Below are 27506 nucleotides of genomic sequence, written 5' to 3'. Positions count from 1 at the left end.
TCATTTTTTTGTCAATTTCTTGTGACATTTTTGCCACTTTTTCATAATTTCTTTGTCACATTTTTGTAATTTTTTTGTAATTTTTTCGTCCATTTTTTTAATCACATTTTTTGTCATTTTTTTGGGTCATTTTTTGTCAATTTTTTGTTATTTTTTTGTCAAATTTTATCACATTTTTCGTCACTTTTTTGTCACATTTTTGCCACTTTTCCATCATTGTTTTCTTCTCAGTTTTGTTGCTATTTTTGACATAGGGCCTCATTTCCTCGTTATCCAGAGTGTTGCTGATTTCTGGAGATATTTTTTTTTGACAGAAACAATTCCTTACGAGTTTTGCTTAAAGCCACGGCGCGCAGAATTATACCCAATGAATCAAATTGAAATACAAGCATTTATTTTATGACGGATATTTTCATCATTGTAAAATACTGTGTACCTTTAAAGTGATAGTCTGGAAGTCTACATGTTTTACAGATGTAATAAAATGTGCAAAATTAACCACCTGGTCTTGCATTTTGATGTAAAGTAAGTAATAATATGTGTGTTTTATTTTGGTCTATTCTTAATCATAATCAGAGTCTAGTATCCTCCCACGCTGACCAATGAGACGAGCTTTTCCTGTGAACCAGCCTGTCAGGACCAATCAGGAGGCAGGGGGAGGGGCTTGATTGTTAACTTTTGAAAATCCTGTTCTCCTCATTTTGAAGAGGGATTTGATTGTTAAACTTTTAAAGTTCACTCTATCTGTCCTCACTTTGAAACTTACAGACTATCACTTTAAAGAGGGGGTGTTCTGCTTTTGTCAGTCCCACAGCACCAGTCTATATCTCACTACAATGATGACAAACCTCCTGTTGGTCTGTAAATGCAGTAAATTAGAATAACTGCCTTGTATAAAATGTCTCTCAAAATGGCTGTAGTGAATGTCTTGAAATAGGCCTCTGTCTCTTTAAGAACCTCTGAGCCTTTAGACACGCCCCCTCCACACGCTGTCTGTGGCATCAGTGGGGAGGGGGTTCTGCTGAGGAGCAGTGGTTGGTTACTCGGCTGGTGACCAAAGGTCGGAGGCGTCTCCAGGAGGTGGGGGCGTTCCTAGGAGGACTCAGGCAAACCTATCCCTAAAATGGCCGCCATCAGAGTCTTTACAGATTACTCAGAAATACGTGAATGTGCCAAGGCAACACTTCAGCCATGTTTTTAATGAGGGAGTGACAGAATAACATGATGGAAAGCTGGAAAAAGTCCATTTTGCAGAATACCCCCCTCTTTAACCTCTTAACTCCTGCCTGAACCGAGAGGATCTTTTTCCTCACGTCATCCCATTTTTTTTCCATCATTTTTTTGTTGGGTATTCAACTCATTTTTGTAACTTTTTTGTCATTTTCTTTGTCATTTTTTTTGTCACTTTTTTGTCATTTTTTGTCTTTTTTTTGTCATTTTCTGTAAATTTTTTGTAATTTTTTAATCACATTTTTATCATATTTTTGTATATTTTTGTAACATTTTGTCACATTTTTGTCATTTTTTTGGTCATTTTTTTGTCGTTTTTTTAATCCATTTTTCATCAATTTTTTTGTCATTTTTTGTCAATTTTTTGTCATTTTTTATGTCTTTTTTTTGTCATTTTTTGTCAATTTTTTGTCATTTTTTAATCACATTTTTATCATATTTTTGTATTTTTTTGGTCTTTTTTTAATCAATTTTTTGTCATTTTTTTAAAATCAATTTTTTGTCAATTTTTGTCACATTTTTGTCATTTTTCCTCAATTTTTTGTCAATTTCTTGTGACATTTTTGTGACATTTGTGCCACTTTTTCATAAATTTTTCGTCACTTTTTGTCAAATTTTTTGTAATTTTTTAATCAAATTTTTATCATATTCCACACATTTTTGTCATTTTTCCTCCATTTTTTGGCTTTTTTTTCATCCATTTTTTATCACATTTTTGTCACATTTTTGTCATTTTTTTGTCATTTTTTTGTGATTTTTTTTGTCATTTTTTGTCATTTTTTCGTCCATTTTTTGTCAATTTCTTGTGACATTTTTGTGACATTTTTGCCACTTTTTCATAAATTTTTCGTCACTTTTTTGTCACATTTCCATCATTGTTTTCTTGCTATTTCCACAGCTTTTTTCCAGAAGCTTTTGGATTGGGGTAAAGCCAAACAGGAGTAAATGCTCTCGGTTCAGGTGGGAGTTAAGGGGTTAAATGTGGTTGAAAAGGTTCAGTAAAATGTCAGGATGGGTTTTTTCCTTCACATGTTTTGCTTCTTCCTTTAACGTTGACTCTGCCGCTCTCAGAATCCCGACGGCATCGCGGTGTTGCAGACGTCCAGGATGAGGGCGGTGAACGGCGTCTTCAAAAGCAGCTACACCCTCCCCGAGCTCGTCAAGTCAGTCCTTTACCGTCTCTTCCCTCTGGGGGGGGGGCGCCTCCTCTGCACCGCGCCCCCACCTCGGGTATTAACCGCTGTTTGTTTCCGCAGTGAGGGCTTGTGGACAGTGACGGCCAAGTTCGACCACTGGGCGCAGAACTCGTTCAACACCACGTTTGAAGTGAAGAAATACGGTGAGTGCAGAGATATTTAACCTCTTAACCCCCGCCTGAACTGAGAGGATCTTTGTCCTCACGTCATCACATTTTTTCCATCATTTTTTTGTTGGGTATTCAGCTCATTTTTGTAACTTTTTTGTCATTTTTTTGTCATTTTTTTGTCATTTTCTGTCACATTTTTTTTACTTTTTTCGTCCATTTTTTTAATCACATTTTTGTCTTTTTTTTGGTCATTTTTCAGTCAAATTTTTATCACATTTTTGTAATTTTTTTTGTAGCATTTTGTCACATATTAGTCATTTTTTTGTCATTTTTTGTTATTTTTTTGTCAATTTTTTGTCAAATTTTTATCACATTTTTGTCATTTTTTCGTCAGTTTTTATCAATTTTTTGTCATTTTTTTGTCAATTTCTTTTGACATTTTTGCCACTTTTTCATAATTTTTATGTCACTTTTTTGTCATTTTTTTGTTATTTTTCAGTCAAATTTTATCAATTTTTTGTCACATTTTTGTCATTTTTTCGTAATTTTTGGTCCATTTTTTTGTTATTTTTTTGTCAAATTTTTATCACATTTTTGTCATTTTTTTGTCACATTTTTGCCACTTTTTCATAATTTTTATGTCACTTTTTTGTCATTTTTTGTCCATTTTTTTAATCACATTTTTTGTCATTTTTTGTCATTTTTTTGTCAATTTTTTGTAATTTTTTGTTATTTTTTTGTCAATTTCTTGTAAATTTTTATCACATTTTTGTCATTTTTTTGTCACATTTTTGCCACTTTTTCATAATTTTTTTGTCATTTTTTTGTCACATTTTTGCCACTTTTTCATAATTTTTTTGTCACTTTTTTGTCATTTTTCGTCCATTTTTTTAATCACATTTTTTATCGTTTTTTTGTCAAATTTTTGTTATTTTTCAGTCAAATTTTATCAAATTTTTGTCATTTTTTTCGTCAATTTCTTGTGACATTTTTGCCACTTTTTCATAAATTTTTCATCACTTTTTTGTCACATTTCCATCATTGTTTTCGTCTCAGTTTTGTTGCTATTTTCAGTTAAGTGGTTAAAGGGATGTTTCAGGATGTTTGACACAGGGCCTCACTTCCTCGTTATCCAGAGTGTTGCTGATTTCTGGAGATATTTTTTTTGTAATTCACGCAGTTCTTATGTTTGAAGAGTTTCGTGGCGCTAGGCTAGTGCTAGGCTAGTGCATTTCTATGGTATCAGCTAGCCTGCATTAAAAACAGTGTGACCCGCTCCACAGAGCACCTGAGGCAAATCACTGATAACACCAGACTAACCATATACATGTCTGTGTCGAACTGACCTCGCATCACACGAATGATCGCATCCTGAAATATCCCTTTAAAGGGGCTGGAAGCAAGTTCGCCATTTTATACTCACTACTGCCACCTCTGGCCATATATGTAACTACACCTTCTATGTTAAGCTCGTGCATGACGGCAATTCGGGCCGAAGTGATACATTTTTGAGTGACCGTACAGGATTTTAGAGGCAGTTGTGGTGAACAGGTCTGAGCTCATTCTACACATTAGGACATGGCTGGAACATGTAGGTGGAGGAAAATACTTAATTTTAACATTTTTAAACTCCTTATAGTCCCTTTAAGAAAGAAAATACAGTAAAATAAAGTCTCTCTTCTTTCAGTGCTTCCTGCTTTCAACGTGACCCTGACGCCTGAGAAACCGTACTTCAGCATCGACGACACTGAACTGGTCGTAACGCTCACAGCCAGGTACAGCGTCTGAACACTAGAGGCCGCCATTGCTGCAGTACCTCCATGTAGCCACTAGTCCCCTATTGGAATGCATTGGACTTTAGACTCGTGAAAAAGAGCTTTAGAGCCTGGTCCCTAATTTTCTTAAACTTTCTACAGCGAGATATTCCTCCTGTGATAACGCTGGGTTAGCGTCAGGAGGTCCCGCAGCGTTTTGAAGCGTTTCGCGCTTGGTGAGCTTTGACGCCTCCAGGGCATCGAGCGCGGCCGACGCTAGAGTTGGGAAATGTTGAACTTTTTGGAGAAATTCACGAGCGTCGACCAATCAGACCAATCACTACAGGGGTACTTGGAATTATTTCAAATTTAAATGGAAGAAAAAACATAGTATTTGTATATATTGTATTCAAAAGAAAGCAAAAACCTTTCCTTAAAGGGGCTATAGGGACTATTTTATAGAAACATCAGTCAGAAATTATGGCCCTCAGACCACTGTTCTGTTATATTAGTGCAGTTCATAATAGTGTCGTAAACTGAATATATGTTTTGTGGCAAAAAGATCACTCCCAGTTTTATGATGAGCAGAAACAGTTCAGTCTGTTTTTGTTTCTGAGTCTCTCGATAAACAAAGTTTTAGTGATGGGTTTACGGCTCTTTACAGGAAGCAGAGTCTGTGCAAACTGTTCATTTCAAAGAGCCATTCAAAACACTGGCTCTTTTTAATATGAAATGTTAATAATGACAGCCAGATAAGTCACAATATCTAAAGCTCAGCTCACACTACACGACTTTTATGCCCGATTTTGCTCTAATTCAGTCGTGCCGAGTCTAATCGAGTCGCGTCTGGTCGAAGGCGGTCACACAGAGTCGGGTCGTGTAGTGTGGGGGGGTCGTGTAGTGTGGGGGGCAGAAAGACGCGACTAGACTCCAGTCGTAGGAAATCAAACATGTTTGATTTTTAAGCCTGATTTTGGACGCACGGGAGAAACGTGGGTGATTTTACCGACACAAATGTGAATGACAGAGAGATATAAAGACAGGAAAACACCGCCTCCTTTTTTCACTTCTCTGTTAAACCAGCGACACAAACGACTCATTTCACGGCCACAGCCCTACACACGAAACAGCACCACTTTATATCAGCAAAAGTTCACCACAACCACCTTTTCCAGCTACATTTCAACCACGAACAGAGTTTAGCGGCTCTTACTGAGTTTGGAGACGAACTGTTCAGCTTCACCTCCCCGCTAACGGCGGCTAGCCTCCCCGCTAACGCCGGCTAACCTCCCCGCTTTCTCCTCCATCCTAAGGCTGACTCCGTCTCCCTTTCTTATTAAATCCACTGAAATACATCCCGCTTCTTCCTGTCGCCGACTTTTACCTCCATGTGACAGAACTATAGCCCAGTGGAAGCTTGGTAGTAGCAGTAAGCTAGCGCTGCGGTGTTGTGACATTGTTGACACCGTTGACCAGTCGGGACACACACGTTATCCCGCGCTCACAAACACAGGCCTGTCTTTGTGGACTTGGGGTCAGTTTTGAAGCCGTAGAGACGACAGACGCGCTGTGTTATAAAACATCAGCTGTTTGTCAGAATCGTGTGTCGCTCTGATGATTCTCAGTCGTTAAGTGTGAACCCCCAGATGTTCTATAATCGCACTGAATCCAGTCGTTAAGTGTGGACCCCCCATTCTATATACAATCGTTTAAGACTAGAAAAGTCGTGTAGTGTGAGCTGACCTTCACTTGACTTTTATCGAGAAAAGACACTTTTTTTATTTGAATCATTTAAAATTAAAAATCTTGCTCCATAACTGATAAAAAGAGGCTGTAACTGTCTGACAAATCATTTTAGTGCAAGAAGCTTTGACTTGTGTCGCCTGCTCCGTGAAAAAGAGCCGTGAAAAAGAGCCGCTCGGTCATGAACGTCACATCACTACAGAGTTTGGACATTCTGTTTCTGAGGATTAAACTCTTTAAGATTGTATTAAAGCAGTGGAATTACAGGGTTGACTCTAGTAAAAGCATGACTCTTGTGTCCGGTGCAGGTATCTGTACGGACAGCCGGTTCGGGGAAAGGCCTACATCATGTTCGGGATCAAACACGAGCGCGAGAAGCTCCGACTGCGAGCCATGAAGCAGATCAGCGACGTGAGCATTCAGGGTTTTACTGTGTTTTTAATACATGTGTGAAGAATGCAAAAGTTAAAGTTCAAAACGTAGCCAACTGCATGTTAAAGTTTTCAGAATGATCAAACTTTAAAATATCCAAGGTTAACTTAATTCCTCTGCTTTATCTAATGTTTTCAAATCTTTTGATATAAATATGCATATGTTAAGTTTGTGGCAGTAAAAGTAAAGTGTCTGGGCTTTATAATGCATTATATTTGAACTCCCACAGCCGTGACAACAGGCACTCGCTGCATAGATACAGACGCATCTCGTCATAGAAGGGGGCGTGGCTTCACTGAGGGGGAAAATAGAATCTTTAGAGAAACACATTTTCTGGTGGAATATCAACTTATTTATCACACATAGATTAAGTGTAAATCGGGCCCATGTGGATATTTTGTCGCAACAGATTGTTCAGTAGAAGTGAAAAAACGGCAGTTGTAGCTAGCGCTAGCTAACCGTTAGCATTAGCCCGATGCTAACATGTAGCATCAAGTTAGCATTCTCCGTTATTCATGTATTTATGGGCTGTTGAACCTCTTTGCTCCTCCCCATGTCTTTGTATCTTTATTTAGTAGAAACTACATTCATAATTCAGCGTTTGTTAAAGTAGTTTTTGAATAATTAGAGAAAATTTACACTTTTTCAAAATTGTTTTCCCCCTTAACTGTTTTCAAACATGACCATATATGGGCGATTCCAGAGATGCGTCTGTATCTATCGCAGGTTTGCAGAGCCCGTCAGGGATGTGCATTGTCACCACTATTGTTTTCCATCTCTGATCTCACTGGATTAGCTCATCATGACATTCAGAAATCGGTTCAGTCTCAATAATAATTGTTGTGTGTGTTTAGCTGGACGAAGGGAAAGTGTCTCTGACCCTGAGCGATCTGAAGGCCGAGTATCCAAACATCCGGATTCTGGTGGGAAAATCCATCTACGTCAAAGCCTCGGTGCTCACGGACTCAGGTGCGGAATCTCACTGTCACATCTGGAGAAGGGTTTGTTCAGCTTTTGTGATAAAACATCTGTTTCAGGTCAGGCCAGGACTAGTTTAGGTTCAAAATTAAGAATGCTTTCGCCTTCTTTTTTCTAAGATGTAAAACACTTAATTTTCTTGAATCTGATTCTTAAAAATACACTTTAAAATAAAGATATTTTAATATAATATGGGGTCAATATCCTATAAGTAAACAGTGTACATTTAAGTCTTTAGGTAGCTTTTTTAACTGGTAGCTCTCGAACAACTTAGTGTTCTTGAAGTAGCCCTCAGCTGAAAAAAGGTTGGTGACCCCTGATCGACAGCATCTCTATCCTAATTACATCATTCATGATAAACATGCTTAAAGTATTAACTCCTGCCACCACAATCACAATGAAAAAAGAATTTACCAAACTATTGAAGACTGAACTTTTCCCTCAAATAACCTCAAAGTCAATATTAGTTTAACACTGACTGGACCCTAAACTTTGGACCTGCAGGAAAAACCTTCACTTACGTCACATGTGGGAAATTTGTCAATGCAAGACTGGAAATGGAAATGGGTAATGATTAACAGTGTTGCGTAACTTTACATTTAAAAGTAACTTGTTAAGTTTTCTCGTTTCTCCTCTGGTAAAGTAGCTTGTTACGTTTCCGCTGTATATTGTATAATATTGACAAATCTTGTATCCACCAGTACTGTGGCCAAAACACTGCTGTCAACCAAGTATGTCAATCTCCTTTATGGGAAACCTTTACCGTTGCCGGATCGTGGGAATCACATGGCACCAGCCCCTTATAGATACAGACGGCGTCTCGTCATAGAAGGGGGCGTGGCTTCGCCGAGGGGGAAAACACAATCTTTAGGGAAGCACAATTTTCCACCTTTTTAGCCATTTTCTGATGGAATATGAACTTATTTATCACAGAAATAAAGTCAGGTGTAAATCAGGCCCATATGGATGTTTTCTCACAGCAGATTGTTCAGTAGAAGCGAAAAAAACGGCAGTTGAAGCTACTGCTTGCTAGCCGTTAGCATTGGCACGATGCAAGCATGAAGCTTCATGTTAGCATTCTCCGTTATTTATGTGTTTATGGGCTGTTGAACCACTTTGCTCCTCCCCATGTCTTTGTATCATTATTTAGTATAAAACCATTTTCATAATTCAGCGTTTGTTAAAGTCGTTTTTGAATAATTAGAGAAAGTTTAGATTTTTCCCCCTTAACTGTTTTCAAACATGACCATATATGGGCGATTCCAGAGATGCCGTCTGTATCTATGGCTCCCCCTGCAGGTGGTGGGTCCACAGAAGGACGGCCTCATGATTCTCAGGCCTGTCGGTCTCTCATAAGGAGCTTCTGCCCCGCTCTGTGTCTGACCCGTCACCTATAGGACCTGCCCTGAGACCCGACCAGGGGCACGACCCCCCGACAGCAGAGCTCCAGGATCATTCAGGCTCAAACCCTCCACCACATAAAGGTGGCGGCTCGGGGATATGTCTGAGGAACATGACGGGAGAAACACATTAGGGTTTTCTCTTCCACTCCTGCAACAACAGCTCCACTTCAGTCGCTCCTACAGACTCCAAACTTTACAAGCTTGGATTCAGCAAGATTTTGAAGTTTTTTTTCTGATCTAATTCTAATAATTATTCTAATGTCTAATATGTTTTGTTAATAATATACAAAATCATACATGTTAACCTCTTAACTCCCACCTGAACATGTTTTCTCCAAATTCTCCAAATCTAAAAGCTTCGACAAAACAGCGATAAAAAACGAGAAGAAAATGAGGATGTAAACGCAACAAGAAAACGCTTAAAAGTGACCAAAAAAAGGGATAAAAACTCAACAAAAAAGTGACAAAAATCCAGCAGAAAAATGACAAAAATCCAGCAAAAAAGTGACAAAAATCCACCAAAAAAGTGACAAAAATCCACCAGAAAAAAAGACAAAAATCCAGCAAAAAAAAGATAAAAATCCAGCAAAAAAAAGATAAAAATCCATCAAAAAAAAGATAAAAATCCAGCAAAAAAAAGATAAAAATCCAGCAAAAAAGTGACAAAAATCCAGCAGAAAAAAAAACAAAAATCCAGCAAAAAAAAGACAAAAATCCAGCAAAAAAAGACAAAAATCCAGCAAAAAAGTGACAAAAATCCAGCAAAAAAAGACTAAAATCCAGCAAAAAAAAGACAAAAATCCAGCAAAAAAAAGATAAAAATCCATCAAAAAAAAGATAAAAATCCATCAAAAAAAAGACAAAAATCCAGCAGAAGAAGAAGAAGAAGATCTTTATTTATATAGCGCCTTTCACAGACATATAGTCACAAAGCGCTTTACAGAAAAAGACAAAAATCCAACAAAAAAGTGACAAAAATCCATCAAAAAAAGTGTCAAAAATCCAGCAGAAAAAGACAAAAATCCATCAAAAAAGTGACAAAAATCCATCAAAAAAGTGACAAAAATCCAGCAAAAAAGTGACAAAAATCCAGCAAAAAAGTGACAAAAATCCACCAAAAAAGTGACAAAAATCCACCAAAAAAGTGACAAAAATCCAGCAGAAAAAAAACAAAAATCCAGCAAAAAAAAAGACAAAAATCCAGCAAAAAAAGACAAAAATCCAGCAAAAAAGTGACAAAAATCCAGCAAAAAAAGACAAAAATCCAGCAAAAAAAAGAAAAAAATCCAGCAAAAAAAGACAAAAATCCAGCAGAAAAAAGACAAAAATCCAACAGAAAAAAGTGACAAAAATCCAGCAAAAAAAGACAAAAATCCATCAGAAAAAAGACAAAAATCCAGCAAAAAAAGTGACAAAAATCCAGCAAAAAAAAGTGACAAAAATCCATCAAAAAAAGTGACAAAAATCCATCAAAAAAAGACAAAAATCCATCAGAAAAAAGACAAAAATCCAGCAAAAAAAAGTGACAAAAATCCAGCAAAAAAGTGACAAAAATCCAGCAAAAAAAAGTGACAAAAATCCATCAGAAAAAATGACAAAAATCCAGCAAAAAAGTAATAAAGTGACAAAGCACAATAAGTGCAGGGAAATAAAAAGTGACGACAATGGCACAGAGGAGAGAATGCTTTTGGTTTTGGCGGGTGGTGAGAGGTTAATCTGCCGTCATCCAAACTTAAAAATGTATTGTACATGTTTTTCTCTCATATGTATATCCGTAATCTACAGCCAAAGCTTCAAACTGATATTACTTACTGTATTTATTTCTCCCTCTTCACCTGAACCTTGCCTCGAGTAGCTCACTGCTGCCCCCTCTGGTGTCTTCAGGCGGTGACCTGGTGGAGGTGGAGAAGGGCGGCATCAGGGTGGTGATTTCCCCGTACGTTCTATCGTTCCGAGACGCGCCGCGGTTCTTCAAACCCGGGCTGCCCCTGGACCTCACGGTGAAGAGCGCCTCCACAGCAGAAATGTGCTCAAGCCAAAGCTAAAAAAAACCTCTTTCGTTTCGTTCTCGTGCAGCTGGATGTGAGGTACCACGACGGCACTCCGGTCCACAACGTCAAAGTGAAGCTGACGTACCTGGACTCTCCACTAGAGGTCGTCGGAGGCACCACTCACCCCACTATCAACATGCCCCGAGACAAGAGGACTCAAGTCATCACGGTCAGAACTCCATTATCTTTATCTAAGACAATATGGTTCACGATTTCACACCAGTTTCTACCAAGACAAGTCATATCGATGCAGACGGCACAATTTTTCCATCTTTGTAGCAATTTTCTACTCGATTCTTATGTTTTTGGCTCTATAAACCACCACAATCAATTTAACAACAAACATGTGCTTAAACTGCAGATTTTCAGCTTTCATTTGAGGCTTTTTACCTCCAAATCTGGTGAACGGTGTAGGAGTTACAAGCGTTTGTATGTGAGCCTCCCACTTTTTAACCTCTTAACTCGCCTGAACCGAGAGGATCGTAGTCCTCACGTCATCAGATTTTTTTTTCCATAATTTTTTTGTGGGTCTTGAACTCATTTTTGTAACTTTTTTGTCACATTTTTTTGTCACATTTTTGTCATTTTTTTGTCACATTTTTGTCACATTTTTGTCACATTTTTGTCATTTTTTTGTCATTTTTTTGTCACATTTTTGTCACATTTTTGTCACATTTTTGTCATTTTTTTGTCACATTTTTGTCACATTTTTGTCATTTTTTTGTCACATTTTTGTCATTTTTTGTCATTTTTTGTCATTTTTTTGTCATTTTTTTGTCACATTTTTCGTAAATTTTTTTTCACATTTTTGTCATTTTTTCGTCAATTTTTTATCACATTTTTGTCATTTTTTTGTCACATTTTTATCACATTTTTTTCATTTTTTTGTCATTTTTTGGTCAAATTTTTATCAAATTTTGGTCAATTTTTTGTTATATTTTTTGTCATTTTTTCGTCAATTTTTTGTCCATTTCTTGTGACATTTTTGCCACTTTTTCATACATTTTTCGTCACTTTTTTGTAACATTTCCATCATTGTTTTCGTCTCAGTTTTGTTGCTTTTTTCCAGAAGCTTTTGGATTGGGGTAAAGCCAAACTGGAGAAAATGTGCTCGGTTCAGGTGGGAGTTAAGGGGTTAAGGGACTAAAAGTATTGGGACAAGTGGCCGCTCAGCTTGGACGCTCCTTCTCAGTGCAGATGGACAATGACCCAAAGCTTCCGCCAAAGCCTCCAAAGAGCTTTTTAAGGCGACCCTTTGACCTCGTGTTCCTCCAGGCGGAGACGGTCCAGCCAGGGCTGAGGCGAGAGCAGCAGGCCAGAAAAGATCTCAACATCGGGCCGTACCAGACCCCGGCCGCCCCCCTGAACCTGCTGTACATCTCCGGGGTGAACCGCCGCGTCGCCGTGGGAGACAGCCTGGCCCTGCTGATGAAAGTCAGCGTGGAGAAACCAGAGGACAGGCAGCACGTCCGGCACATCACCTACACGGTCAGTCACATCACCTACACGGTCAGTCACACCTACATCAGTCACACCTCAAGGGTACAGCCCTCCAGTGGTTCCGCTCGTACCTTTCTGACAGAATGTTCTCTGTGCACTTGGGAGAGTTCTTGTCCACTGTGTCCCCCCTTAGCTGTGGGGTCCCTCAGGGATCCATTTTGGGTCCAATCCTCTTTGCCTTATATATGTTGCCACTGGGTTCTATTTTCCAAAAGCATAATGTTTCCTATCACTGCTTTGCAGATGATATTCAAATATATTTGCCAATTACAGTCGACACCAGTAAAACCTCCTTAACAACCTTGACAAACTGCCTGAGTGACGTCCAGTCTTGGCTAAATTCAAACTTCCTGTCTCTGAATAAAACCAAAACAGAGATAGCGGTTTTCGGAAGTTGCAACCCCCTGTCAAACCTAAAGACCGACAGTGTTATTGGGCCTCTTGTTTCCTTTATCCGCCCCACTGTTAAAAATTTTGGGGTGACTTTTGATACTTGCTTCAAATTTGAAAAACACATTGGATCAGTTGTAAAAGCTTCTTCCAACTAAGACTTCTTGCGAAAATTAAGGCCTACTTGCCAAAAAAAGACTTAGAAAAGGCGATACACGCCTTCATCACTTCAAGGTTGGATTATTGTAACTCCCTTTACACAGGGCTGGACCTGAAATCCCTCCAGCGCCTGCAGGGAGTCCAACACGCAGCAGCCCGCCTGCTGACCGGCACAAGCACATCACTCCCATTCTGTCCTCCTTACATTGGCTTCCAGTTCCCTTTCGCATCAAGTTTAAACTTCTGCTGATTGTTTTTAAATGCCTAAATTCGCTGGCACCTCAGTATCTGTCAGAACTGCTGCAGCTCTACTGTCCTTCCAGAGCTCTGAGGTCTGACCAGCTCTACTGTCCTTCCAGAGCTCTGAGGTCTGACCAGCTCTACTGTCCTTCCAGAGCTCTGAGGTCAGACCAGCTCTACTGTCCTTCCAGAGCTCTGAGGTCTGCAGACCAGCTTCTTTTGTCTGTTCCTAAATCCAAGCGTGTGTCCAGAGGTGACCGAGCCTCCTCAGTGGCCCCTAAACTTTGGACCCGCCTCCTCTACATGCGCTCGGCTCAGTCTGTAGAGGAGTTTAAAACCAAATTAAAAACTCATCTTTTTGCTTTGGCCTTCGGTTCCATGTGGACCAGACACAGTTTGTACCTTTATATATTACCTGTGTTTAACTTTTATTGTGTTTATTGTACATATTGTTACTGTTCTTGTCCAGCACTTTGGTCGACAATGGTTGTTTTTAAATGTGCTTTATAAATAAAATTGACATTGACATTGACATTGACACCTACAGGGTCAGTCACACCTACATCAGATTGTTTTTCCATCATTTTTTTGTTGGGTATTCAACTCATTATGGTAACTTTTTTGTCATTTTTTGTCACTTTATTGTCATTTTTTGGTCAATTTTTTGTCATTTTTTTGTCATTTTTTTGTCACATTTTTGTCATTTTTGTTTCATGTTTTTTTCATGTTTTGTCATTTTTTTGTCATTTTTTTATCACATTTTTGTCATTTTTTTGTCATTTTTTTATCACATTTTTGTCATTTTTTTGTCAATTTTTGTCATTTTTTTGTCACATTTTTGTCATTTTTTGTCGTTTTTTTGTCAATTTTTTGTCAATTTTTGTCATTTTTTTGTCACATTTTTGTCATTTTTTTGTCATTTTTTTGTCGCATTTTTGTCATTTTTTTGTCACATTTTTGTCACATTTTTGTCAATTTTTGTAATTTTTTTTTGTCACATTTTGTCAAATTTTTGTCATTTTTTCAGGATCAGTCACACCTACACGGTCAGTCAGGATCTTTTTCCTCATCAGATTGTTTTTCCATCATTTTTTTGTTGGGTATTCAACTCATTTTGTAACTTTTTGTCATTTTTTGGTCAATTTTTTTGTCATTTTTGGTCAATTTTTTTTTTTTGTCACATTTTTGTCATTCAGTGGAGTTTCCTCTTGGTGCCCCTCGTATAAACGAAGTGCCCACACAGTCCGTCCTCCAGGGTGAGCGTCTGAGCTTCATGTTTGCCTCCGTTTGCTCCTCAGGTGCTGAACAAAGGGCACATCGTGAAGGCGGAGCGCGTGGAGGTGGCCGACCAGGCGGTGACCGTGGTGCGTCTGACCGTCACCCCCGACATGATGCCCTCGTTCCGGGTGGTGGCCTTCTACTCGCTCCCCTGGGCGCCGGACGAGGAGGTGGTGGCCGACTCCATCTACGTGGATGTGGAGGACGCCTGCGTGGGGAAGGTGAGGAGGGGCCACGCTGCACAACATCCAGTAAAATGACTAATACACAAGCCTTTCTTTCATTATGGTTTAACCCCTTAGCTCCCACCTGAACCGAGCACATTTTCTCCAGTTTGGCTTTACCCCAATCCAAAAGCTTCTGGAAAAAAGCAACAAAACTGAGACGAAAACAACGATGGGAATGTGACAAAAAAGTGACGAAAAATTGATGAAAAAGTGGCAAAAATGTGACAAAAAAAATGACAAAAAATGACAAAAAATTGATTAAAAATGACAAAGAATTTACAAAAATGTGATAAAAAATTTGCCAAAATATATTAAAAAATGACAAAAAAAAATGACAAAAAAATGACGAAAAATTGACGAAAAATTTGACCAAAATATTACAAAAAAATGACAAAAAAATGGAAAAAAATGACAAAAATGTGACAAAAAATGACAAAGAATTTACAAAAGTGTGATAAAAAATTTGCCAAAATATACAAAAAAATGACAAAAAAATGACAAAAAAATGACAAAAAATGACAAAAATGTGATTAAAAATTGACAAAATATTACAAAAATGTGACAAAAAATGTGACAAAAAATGTGACAAAAAAATGACAAAGAATTTACAAAAATGTGATAAAAAATTGACGAAAAATTGACAAAAATGTGATAAAAAATTGACGAAAAATTTGACCAAAATATTACAAAAAATTGACAAAAAACGGGAAAAAAATGACAAAAATGTGACAAAAAATGACAAAGAATTTACAAAAATGTGATACAAAATTTGCCAAAATATACCAAAAAATGAACAAAAAAATGACAAAAAAATGACAAAAAATGACAAAAATGTGACAAAAAATGACAAAAATGTGACAAAAAATGACAAAAATGTGATTAAAAAATGACAAAAAAAACGACCATAAAATGACAAAAATGTGATAAAAATGTGACAAAAATGACTAAAATGAGTTGAATACCCAACAAAAAAATGATGGAAAAAAAATCTGATGACGTGAGGAAAAAGATCCTCTCGGCTCAGGCTGGGGTGAAGAGATTTAAAAATGCTTCTCGTCAGACACGTTATCGCCATCTTGTCTTCGTGGAGAAGTTGCTCTGAGACGTATGATGCAAAATGAACTTTTTAAAGCTTTTGACCCTGTATATCATCCGCTGTGTCCAAATGTCCACCATGTCTCCGACTCCTCATCTCGTGCACTCGTTCACCTCACTGGTTTCTCTAACGCTGCCTGTTCCTGCCTCTCCTCAGGTGAGCGTGGGGCCAGTGGGGCACTACTCGGACCTCGTGCCCGGGAAGACGCTCCGCCTGCAGGTCCAGGGCGAGCCGGGCTCCACGGTCAGTGTGGTGGCGGTGGACAACTCCGTGTTTCTCCTGAGGAAGGACCGGCTGACGCAGAGCAAGGTACAGCAGCTGCTGCGTTCCACAGGTGCACGAGGTGTAAGGCGCTCCCATGACTGTCTGTCTGTACAGGTGTTTTACACTGAGGGAGGGGGGGGGGGGTGAAGGAGGTGTCATTTTGTCAGCCTGGTTCATCTTGTGCTGTAACAGCCTCATAAATGTGTAGTTTTGTGCTCGGGGCGGCAGGAACAGCGCCCACACCATCTAACCAATGGCCTCTGATATGGTATAAAAACGTCACCAAATATCATTAATTCAACCAATCAGAGACGCGCAATAATAAATCTCCGATGGGCGTGGCCTCAGCGCCATCAGAGATTTAACAGGTGAGACGAGGAAGCGTCTCCTGTAAACAAACACGAGCAGCAGCTCTGAGCTCACGGACGATCAGAGGAAAAACTTCTCATTTAAGAGACGGAGAAGCTTCTGTTGTTTCCTGAGAGGAGGTGACAGGATTTAGTCAAACTCATGGACTTCGGACTTTCTTCCGTCAGAAGTCACGTCTAAACGGACTTTCCTGGAGGTAGCATGACGATGCTAACTAGCTCGTCTGCTTTAGCTGCTGCTTGTTTATCTCACACTTTGGGACAAACCCTCACTGACTTGGACACTCATGTCCCAGGACATGCTCAGAAAAAACGGTGGCCTGTTCCTTTAACAAAGGAACACATGTTTTTGTCTTAGGAGATTATTGGATGTCACATTATAAGACATTATAAAATCATGAGCTGTTCTCGTCTCCACTGTTGAAAGAGCGACTTTCAGGCTCCAGACGCCGCCGTCTGACTGACGACCAGTGATTTTCACTTTAGTTTCGCTCGTCACAGACCATAGACTGTAAAAAAGAATGGACGTCTCCTCCTCACTCCTCCCCGTTTACCAGAATGACCACGCTCGAGGGGGAGGGTTTACAGACTCCTCCTCCCCAGCTCTGATGAAGCATGTTCCTAAAAAGGACATGAGGGCGGGATCTTCACTGTAGACTCCGCCCTTGTGTGACGTGTAGCTCGCGCTGCTCCAATGCTAACAGTCCGACCCTCATTAAGAACGAGATTTCAAAAATTCTTCTTACAAAAATCTAGCCTAGTCTAGTGTTGAAAACATTGAAACCAGTTGTTTTTAACGTGTCTTAACTCCAATGCTTTTCAATGGGGGCCTAGTGGCGATATGGAGGTACTGCAGCAAAATCGTAGAGTACACACCCAGCTTAAAGTGAAACAAAAAACGAGCACATGGTCAAGGCCTGTGCGCTGTAGAACCATTCAACATTTCAGCTGAGGGCACCTTCGGGCTTTCAAGGGACTGATATTCAGGGTGAAGGTTGGTTCTCTCCGGCTCTTTACTCAGGCCGAGGCGGCTGCACGGGTCTGACCTCCTGCCTGTGGTTTCAGATCTGGAGCGTGGTGCAGCAGGGCGACCTGGGCTGCGCTCGAGGCGGGGGGGGCAGTGCCAGGGGAGTGTTCTCCGACGCCGGGCTGCTCTTCCACACCAACTCCGGCTTCAAGACGCAGTTCAGACAAAGTACAGCTCGCACACGCCACACACACTGTGAGCCGGGACTCGGGATTTAACCCTCTGTTCACTTCTCCACAGCCCTGCAGTGCCCGCGCAGCTCCAGGTGGAGGCGCTCTGCTGCTCTGCTGGAGCGCAAAGCTACGCTCGGTGAGTCCTGAGTGTCTGATCAGATATGAACCCAGTGAAAGTCGCAATAAAATACTTGGATCAAAGTAGAAAGTACAAATCTGTTTAACCCCTTAACTCCCGCCTGAACCGAGCACATTTTCTCCAGTTTGGCTTTACCCCAATCCAAAAGCTTCTGGAAAAAAGGTGAGAAAATAGCGACAAAACTGAGACGAAAACAATGATGGAAATGTGACAAAAAATGTGAAAAATGTGACAAAAAAAATGACAAAAAATTGATGAAAAAAAAAAAAAAATAGACAAAATGTGACAAAAAATGACAAAAAATGACAAAAAATTTCAAAAAATGTGACAAAAAATGTGACAAAAAATTGATAAAAAATTGATGAAAAAAATTAAAAAATATGACAAAATGTGACAAAAAATGAAAAAAAATGACAAACAAATTGCAAAAAATGAAAAAAAAAAATGACAAAAAAATTACCAAAAATGTGACAAAAGAAATGACAAAAAATTGATAAAAAATGGATGAAAAAAAAATAAAAAATGACAAAAATTTACAAAAAAATGTACAAAAAAAATGACAAAAATTTGATAAAAAAAATGATGAAAACAATTAAAAAAATGACAAAATGTGACAAAAAAATTACAAAAAATTACAAAAAAATTACTAAAAATGTGACAAAAAAATGGACAAAAAAATGACAAAAAATGGATAAAAAATTGATGAAAAAAAAAATTAAAAATGACAAAATGTGACAAAAAAATTTAAAAAAATTACAAAAAAATTACTAAAAAAATGACAAAAAATGACAAAAAAAATGACAAAAATTTGATAAAAAATTTATGAAAAAAATTAAAAATATGACAAAATGTTACAAAAAAAGACAAAAAATGAATAAAAAATTGATGAAAAAAATGACAAAAAATGTGACAAAAAAATTACAAAAAAATTTGATAAAAAATTGATGAAAAAATTAAAAAAATGACAAAATGTGACAAAAAAATTACAAAAAATTACTAAAAATTACTAAAAAAATGACAAAAAATTAAAAAAAAAATGACAAAAATTTGATAAAAAATTTATGAAAAAAATTAAAAATATGACAAAATGTGACAAAAAAATTACAAAAAAATTTGATAAAAAATTGATGAAAAAATTAAAAAATGACAAAATGTGACAAAAAAATTACAAAAAATTGACAAAAAAAATGACCAAAAAGTTACAAAAATGAGTTGAATCCCCAACAAAAAAATGATGGAAAAAAAATCTGCTGACGTGAGGAAAAAGATCCTCTCGGTTCAGGCGGGAGTTAAGAGGTTGATTGGCAGTTGGACGATGGTATCTTTACATAGCCTATCTATCTATTTGCTGCATAGTATTTATGTTTGGAAAAGATTCCAGGATAAATGCATCTAAACTAAACCTGATCTGAACAGAGTCATGGAACACACATTTTGCAAAAGAAATGTGTTAAAACTCATGCGTAAAGTCTCAGCTCCTCAATACCAAAGCTCTTCTCATATTAATACAAATGTGAATCTGAGCTTATTATTTGCATTTGCTCTATTTTAACGTAATGTTTAACCCCTTAACTCCCGCCTGAACCGAGCACATTTTCTCCAGTTTGGCTTTACCCCAATCCAAAAGCTTCTGGAAAAAAGCTGTGGAAATAGCAACAAAACTGAGACGAAAACAACGATGGAAATGTGACGAAAAAGTGACGAAAAATTGATGAAAAAGTGGCAAAAATGTCACAAGAAATTGACAAAAATGTGACGAAAAAATGACAAAAATGTGACAAAAAATGACAAAAATGTGACAAAAAAATGACAAAAATTTGATTTAAAAAAATGACAAAAAATTGACGAAAAAATGACAAAAATATGACAAAAAAGTGAAAAATAAGTGAAAAAAATTGAAAAAAACAAAACAAAAAAATGACCAAAAAAATACAAAAAATGTGACAAAAATTTGACAAAAGTTGAGAAAATGTTGATGAAAAAGTGGCAAAAATGTAGCAAAAAATTACAAAAAAATGACCAAAAAAATACAAAAAAACTGATAAAAAGTGACAAAAAATTGATAAAAAAAATTGACAAAAAAATACTAAAAAATGACGAAAAAAAATACAAAAAAATGACGAAAAAAAATACAAAAAAATGACCAAAATGTGACAAAAATTTGACAAAAAATTGATTAAAAAAATGATGAAAAAATGACAAAAATGTGACAAAAATTTGACAAAAAAATTGACAAAAAAGTTACAAAAATGAGTTGAATGCCCAATAAAAAAATGATGGAAATAAAAAATCTGATGTCGTGAGGAGAAAGATCCTCTCGGTTCAGGCGGGAGTTAAGAGGTTAAGAAACAATGGGTGAACTGGACAATATTTAGAAGTTTGCATCACAGCATCACACGCTCCACGCCCTGACAGGATGGGGGGACATATTTCAGGACAGTGTAAAGCTTGTTGCTTCCCTGACCGCTCCTCTCTCTGGTCTCAGAGCGCCACTACAAAGACGAGCTGCTCCGGCGCTGCTGCCTGGACGGGCTGCGGCAGATCCCCATGCCGTACTCGTGCACGCGGCGCTCGCTCTACATCACGGAGGGGGTGGAGTGCATCCGCGCCTTCAGACACTGCTGCGGGACGTACCGGGACGAGCCCATCGACCACAACATGCCCACGGCCATGCCCAGCTTCCTCACCCCCACCACCACGGCCGCCCCCCGCCGCAGGCTGCAGGCGCCCAGGGTCGAGCTGAGGAGGGAGAGGTTCAGTGAGTGTCCGGCTGAAAATGATCAATCTCAATCATCCAGGAACAGAGCTGGGAACTTACTTTGGACCGACGTAAAAGCTCCAGTCGGGGGCGGTTTAGAAAAATGAAAAAATTTCGGTGTCAAGTTTTGGTACTTTTTCGCTTCAGCACAAGGTAGGGCTGTGCAATTAATCGAAATTCGATTACGATTACAACAGTAAACGATTACAAAATTAGCATAATCGCAAAAAATCGATTTAAAAAAAAAATTACATTTTATTTTTTTATTTTTTTCAATTATTTCTTTTTTTTTAGAAATCTTTTTTGATGGATTTTTTTCTTTTTTTGCTGGATTTTTGTCACTTTTTTTTGCTGGATTTTTTTCTTTTTTTGATGGATTTTTGTCTTTTTTTGATGGATTTTTTTAAAGGCAACAAATAATCGTTTGAATAATCGTGATTTCAATTATGACAAAAATAATCGTGATTATTATTTTTTCAATAATTGAGCAACCCAAGCACAAGATCAGGTGGGTGTTCTGCTTTTGTCAGTCCCACAGCACCAGTCTATATCACACTACAATGATGACAAACCTTCTGCTGGTCTGTAAATGCAGTAAATTAGAATAACTGCCTTGTATAAAATGTCTCTCTCAAAATGGCCGTAGTGAATGTCTTGAAATAGGCCTCTGTCTCTTTAAGAACCTCTGAGTCTCACCTCTCCTCTTTCCATCAACAAGCTCTACTTTACTGGAGATTAATTTACAAGCACAATTATAGCCCACACAATACACCCTTATGGAACTGCCAGTTCATAACTGTTAAAAACAAGTCCTTATTCCAACTGAAATGGTTTGAAAAAGGTATTTGGTCCCTTATGCACTTACTAAATGACTGTGGCAATCTTTTGTCCTTTGAAGAGTTTTCTATGAAATATAGTTTGCAAACAGTAAAGAAAGATTACCTAAAAATCACTCAGGCCATCCCCCAAAATATTTAGTCTACAGTTTCTTTCTTGTTTACTAATCCTAGCTGTAAATCCCCGTGTCTTCCTAAACTTTTGGTAAATGGAATTAACATTACTTCTCCAAATCTTACAAACTGTAAAATTCGAAACCTCTTCACTAAGATCCTTTTCCCCTTTATCTCAAACCCAAATTCAGTTTCAATAATGTTCTCACACAATGAGAAGCGGAAAATCAGAACAAACTATTTAAAATTTCCCATTCCTCCAAAGGCCGAGGAAGTTCACTTTAAAGTACTTTCGGGCATTTCCCCGTCCAAAGATCTTCTGCGACATCGTTTTGGGGGAAAATAACTGTTGTACTTTTTGTGTTGTTGATATTGAATCTACAGAACACTTGTTTTATGACTGCATGTTCTCCAAAGTATTGTGGGATGACGTCCATTATTGGCCTTTCCCGAAGATTCCCAATTTACAGGACTTTTCAAGCAAGGACATTATTTTTGGCATTTTAAAAAAGGACAGCAATATAGAACTTATTTTAAATGTTATCATTATATTGGGTAAATTCTTCATTCACAAATGTTGATTCTTAAAAACAAAACCATCATTTGTCACTTTTCACAAAGAACTGTCTCTTTTTCTCCTCTGTTTCCTTCATGGAAAAAAAAACACTGGTTTGAACCTTAAAAACATCATTGATGATCTGGACTTAATAAGCATCCTCTAGTACTGCATTTCACTTTTTTATTTTATTTTTATTTTATTTTATTGTTTATTTTTTGTGTGTGTTTATGTCCTGCTCTGACTTAACAATTTGTAATACGGAACATTCCTGCCATATTTGTTGTATCGCACATGTTGATAAAAAAAAAAACTAAAAAAAAACTAAAAACTAAAAAAAACAAACCTATCCCTAAAATTTTTTACAGATTACTCAGAAATACGTGAATGTGCCAAGGCAACACTTCAGCCATGTTTTTAATGAGGGAGTGACAGAATAACATGATGGAAAGATGGAAAAAGTCCATTTTGCAGAACACCCCCTGTTGTAAATTCTCTAATACAGTTGACTGGTGGGAGGAGTCTATGGTTGCTAAGTAACGGAGCAGTTAGCTTCAGTTGGGCAGCCACACATGTCTGCGTCTGTGTGTGAGGTGGGTAATGATATATTTGACAGTTAACTGTTAGTTAGTATAGTTTCATGTAATCATTTAATAATAGCTATGTGTGTGGCTAAGTTACTCGTAGTAATAGTTGTCCCCATGTACTTTCAGATACCAGATGTTTGTAACCTCATCAGACCTTTGTAACAAATTGAACAACAGTAAATCTTTGAAATTGCCCGTTGTGTCCGATTTTGATATGTTGAGTGGATGAAGACTTCCAAAATCCTTATCCAGTCCTACAATCCCGAACATTTGTCCGTCGTGCCGGATACAATCCCGAACACCCCCCTTTTAAAGCGATTTAACTTACTAAAGCTTTTGTAGTTATCAGACATGTCAGAGTTGATCTGCGGCAGGTCTGAGCCAGGACTTAGACTAAACCGGTTGTGAACCAGGACTAAACCAGGACGGAATAAGAAGCTAGTTCTTGGACAGATTGTAAAAGCGTACCAGAGCTGTGACGTCTTTACCTTTAGCCACAGAGTCTGTTGTTTACTAAACTCCAGCTGCAGGGAGGGGAATATCAAAGAGTGTTTGTGGAAAAGTGAGCGCTCACTCTGTATTAGACATTTTTGGTACAGTGTTGGTAATGATTAGTGACAGAGTGAGAGCTCACACTGTAAAGATTTACAATTACAGGCAAGTAACCGGCCGACGTGTAACTGTACACGAAATCAGTGCAGCATTGCAACTTTAACAATAATTCACAATTTCCGTCTTTTCCTTTCCTTACTTTCCTTACTTACTTTTCCTTACTACTCCTGTTAGTTTCTGATCAGTTAAATGTTATGAGACGAAAACAATGATGTAAATGTGACAAAAAAGTGAGAAAACATTGACAAAAATGTGACGAAAAATGGATGAAAAAATGACAAAAATGTGACAAAAAAATGACCAAAAAAATGACAAAAATGTGATAAAAATGTGACAAAAAATTACAAAAAATGACTAAAATGTGACAAAAAAAACGACAAAAATGTGGCAAAAAATGACAAAAATTTGACAAAAAATTTGACAAGAAATGACAAAAAAATGACAAAAAAGTTACAAAAATGAGTTGAATACCCAACAAAAAAATAAAATCTGACGTGAGGAAAAAGATCCTCTGGGTTCAGGCGGGGGTTAAGAGGTTAAATGATCCTCTACCAGTTAAAGACTTGAACATTATGCTGACTCTCATTGGAGTTGACAGAGTCTGATGTCAGGGCAGAAGTGGCTCAGGCGGTGGAACATCTGCACAAACCAGATGTTTCAGACAATGAGTCGTCATGTGGTACGATCTGTTTCCGCAGACTGGGGCGGCACCAGCGGGGGCATGGTCCAAGTTTACGCTCGTGCAAATGTCCAGCCGGACCCGGACGTCGTGTACATGGCTCGAGCTCCTCCTCCACCACAGCCTGCAGGTGCAAACCAGGACTAAACCAGGACTAAACCAGGACTAAACCAGGACTAAACCAGGACTAAACCAGGACTAAACCAGGACTAAACCAGGACTAAACCAGGACTAAACCAGGACTAAACCAGGACTAAACCAAGACTAAACCAGGACGATACCAGGACTAAACCAAGACTAAACCAAGACTAAACCAGGACTAAACCAGGACTAAACCAGGACTAAACCAAGACTAAACCAGGACTAAACCAGGACTAAACCAGGACTAAACCAGGACTAAACCAGGACTAAACCAAGACTAAACCAGGACTAAACCAGGACTAAACCAGGACTAAACCAGGTCTAAACCAGGTCTAAACCAGGACTAAACCAGGACTAAACCAGGACTAAACCAGGACTAAACCAGGTCTAAATCAGGACTAAACCAGGACTAAACCAGGACTAAACCAGGACTAAACCAGGACTAAACCAGGACGATACCAAGACTAAACCAGGACTAAACCAGGACTAAACCAGGACTAAACCAGGACTAAACCAGGACTAAACCAGGACTAAACCAAGACGATACCAGGACTAAACCAAGACGATACCAGGACTAAACCAGGACTAAACCAGGACTAAACCAGGACTAAACCAGGACTAAACCAGGACTAAACCAGGACTAAACCAGGACTAAACCAGGACTAAACCAGGACTAAACCAGGACGATACCAAGACGATACTAGGACTAAACCAAGACGATACTAGGACTAAACCAAGACGATACCAGGACTAAACCAAGACGATACCAAGACGATACTAGGACTAAACCAAGACGATACCAAGACGATACCAGGACTAAACCAGGACTAAACCAAGACGATACCAGGACTAAACCAAGACGATACCAGGACTAAACCAGGACTAAACCAAGACGATACCAGGACTAAACCAGGACTAAACCAAGACGATACCAGGACTAAACCAAGACGATACTAGGACTAAACCAAGACGATACTAAGACGATACTAGGACTAAACCAAGACGATACTAGGACTAAACCAAGACGATACCAGGACTAAACCAGGACGATACCAAGACGATACTAGGACTAAACCAAGACGATACTAGGACTAAACCAAGACGATACCAGGACTAAACCAAGACGATACCAAGACGATACTAGGACTAAACCAAGACGATACCAAGACGATACCAGGACTAAACCAGGACTAAACCAAGACGATACCAGGACTAAACCAAGACGATACCAAGACGATACTAGGACTAAACCAAGACGATACTAAGACGATACCAAGACTAAACCAAGACTAAACCAAGACTAAACCAGGACTAAACAAGGACTAAACCAGGACTAAACCAGGACTAAACCAGGACTAAACCAAGACGATACCAGGACTAAACCAGGTCTAAACCAGGACTAAACCAGGACTAAACCAGGACTAAACCAGGACGATACCAAGACGATACTAGGACTAAACCAAGACGATACTAGGACTAAACCAAGATGATACCAAGACGATACTAGGACTAAACCAAGACGATACCAGGACTAAACCAAGACGATACCAAGACGATACTAGGACTAAACCAAGACGATACTAGGACTAAACCAAGACGATACCAAGACGATACTAGGACTAAACCAAGACGATACTAGGACTAAACCAAGACGATACCAAGACGATACTAGGACTAAACCAAGACGATACCAAGACGATACTAAGACGATACCAAGACTAAACCAAGACTAAACCAAGACTAAACCAGGACTAAACAAGGACTAAACCAGGACTAAACCAGGACTAAACCAGGACTAAACCAAGACGATACCAGGACTAAACCAGGTCTAAACCAGGACTAAACCAGGACTAAACCAGGACTAAACCAGGACTAAACCAGGACTAAACCAAGACGATACCAAGACGATACCAAGACGATACCAAGACTAAACCAAGACGATACCAAGACGATACTAAGACGATACTAAGACGATACTAAGACTAAACCAGGACTAAACCAGGTCTAAACCAGGACTAAACCAGGACTAAACCAGGACTAAACCAGGACTAAACCAGGACTAAACCAGGACTAAACCAAGACGATACCAAGACGATACCAAGACGATACCAAGACTAAACCAAGACGATACCAAGACGATACTAAGACGATACTAGGACTAAACCAAGACGATACCAAGACGATACTAAGACGATACTAAGACTAAACCAAGACGATACCAAGACTAAACCAAGACGATACCAAGACGATACCAGGACTAAACCAGGTCTAAACCAGGACTAAACCAGGACTAAACCAGGACTAAACCAGGACTAAACCAGGACTAAACCAGGACTAAACCAGGACTAAACCAGGACTAAACCAGGACTAAACCAGGACTAAACCAGGACTAAACCAGGATTAAACAAGGACTAAACCAGGACTAAACCAGGACTAAACCAGGACTAAACCAAGACGATACCAGGACTAAACCAGGTCTAAACCAGGACTAAACCAGGACTAAACCAGGACTAAACCAGGACTAAACCAGGACTAAACCAGGACTAAACCAGGACTAAACCAGGACTAAACCAGGACTAAACCAGGACGATACCAAGACGATACTAGGACTAAACCAAGACGATACTAGGACTAAACCAAGACGATACCAGGACTAAACCAAGACGATACCAAGACGATACTAGGACTAAACCAAGACGATACTAGGACTAAACCAAGACGATACCAAGACGATACTAGGACTAAACCAAGACGATACTAGGACTAAACCAAGACGATACCAAGACGATACTAGGACTAAACCAAGACGATACCAGGACTAAACCAAGACGATACCAAGACGATACTAGGACTAAACCAAGACGATACCAAGACGATACCAAGACGATACTAGGACTAAACCAAGACGATACCAAGACGATACTAGGACTAAACCAAGACGATACCAAGACGATACTAAGACGATACCAAGACTAAACCAAGACTAAACCAAGACTAAACCAGGACTAAACAAGGACTAAACCAGGACTAAACCAGGACTAAACCAGGACTAAACCAAGACGATACCAGGACTAAACCAGGTCTAAACCAGGACTAAACCAGGACTAAACCAGGACTAAACCAGGACTAAACCAGGACTAAACCAAGACGATACCAAGACGATACCAAGACGATACCAAGACTAAACCAAGACGATACCAAGACGATACTAAGACGATACTAGGACTAAACCAAGACGATACCAAGACGATACCAAGACGATACCAAGACGATACTAGGACTAAACCAAGACGATACCAAGACGATACTAAGACGATACTAAGACTAAACCAAGACGATACCAAGACTAAACCAAGACGATACCAAGACGATACCAAGACTAAACCAAGACGATACCAGGACTAAACCAGGACTAAACCAGGACTAAACCAGGACTAAACCAGGACTAAACCAGGACTAAACCAA

The 27506-nt window shown here is 38.7% G+C and overlaps 1 protein-coding gene across 1 annotated transcript in view; it reads left to right on the top strand.

Moving 5' to 3' along the window:
* Nucleotides 1-24047, top strand: part of LOC306961116 (complement C3-like) — a gene marked incomplete at both ends in the record, with an annotated part of 38255 nt that extends 14208 nt beyond the window's left edge. Inside the window, 14 exons of the mRNA XM_079553732.1 lie at nt 2302-2393; nt 2487-2569; nt 4224-4311; nt 6342-6444; nt 7320-7434; nt 10731-10846; nt 10923-11066; nt 12173-12385; nt 14485-14685; nt 15944-16096; nt 17485-17614; nt 17687-17755; nt 20244-20516; nt 23920-24047. Coding sequence (XP_079409858.1) covers nt 2302-2393; nt 2487-2569; nt 4224-4311; nt 6342-6444; nt 7320-7434; nt 10731-10846; nt 10923-11066; nt 12173-12385; nt 14485-14685; nt 15944-16096; nt 17485-17614; nt 17687-17755; nt 20244-20516; nt 23920-24047 — 1908 coding nt within the window. The remainder of the gene's footprint in view (nt 1-2301; nt 2394-2486; nt 2570-4223; nt 4312-6341; nt 6445-7319; nt 7435-10730; nt 10847-10922; nt 11067-12172; nt 12386-14484; nt 14686-15943; nt 16097-17484; nt 17615-17686; nt 17756-20243; nt 20517-23919) is intronic.
* Between the last annotated feature and the right edge of the window lie 3459 nt (nt 24048-27506).

This window comes from Gobius niger (assembly GCF_951799975.1).
Source record: "Gobius niger genome assembly, chromosome: 3".
Taxonomy (NCBI): domain Eukaryota; kingdom Metazoa; phylum Chordata; class Actinopteri; order Gobiiformes; family Gobiidae; genus Gobius; species Gobius niger.
This window is presented reverse-complemented; position numbering and strand designations above follow the sequence as displayed.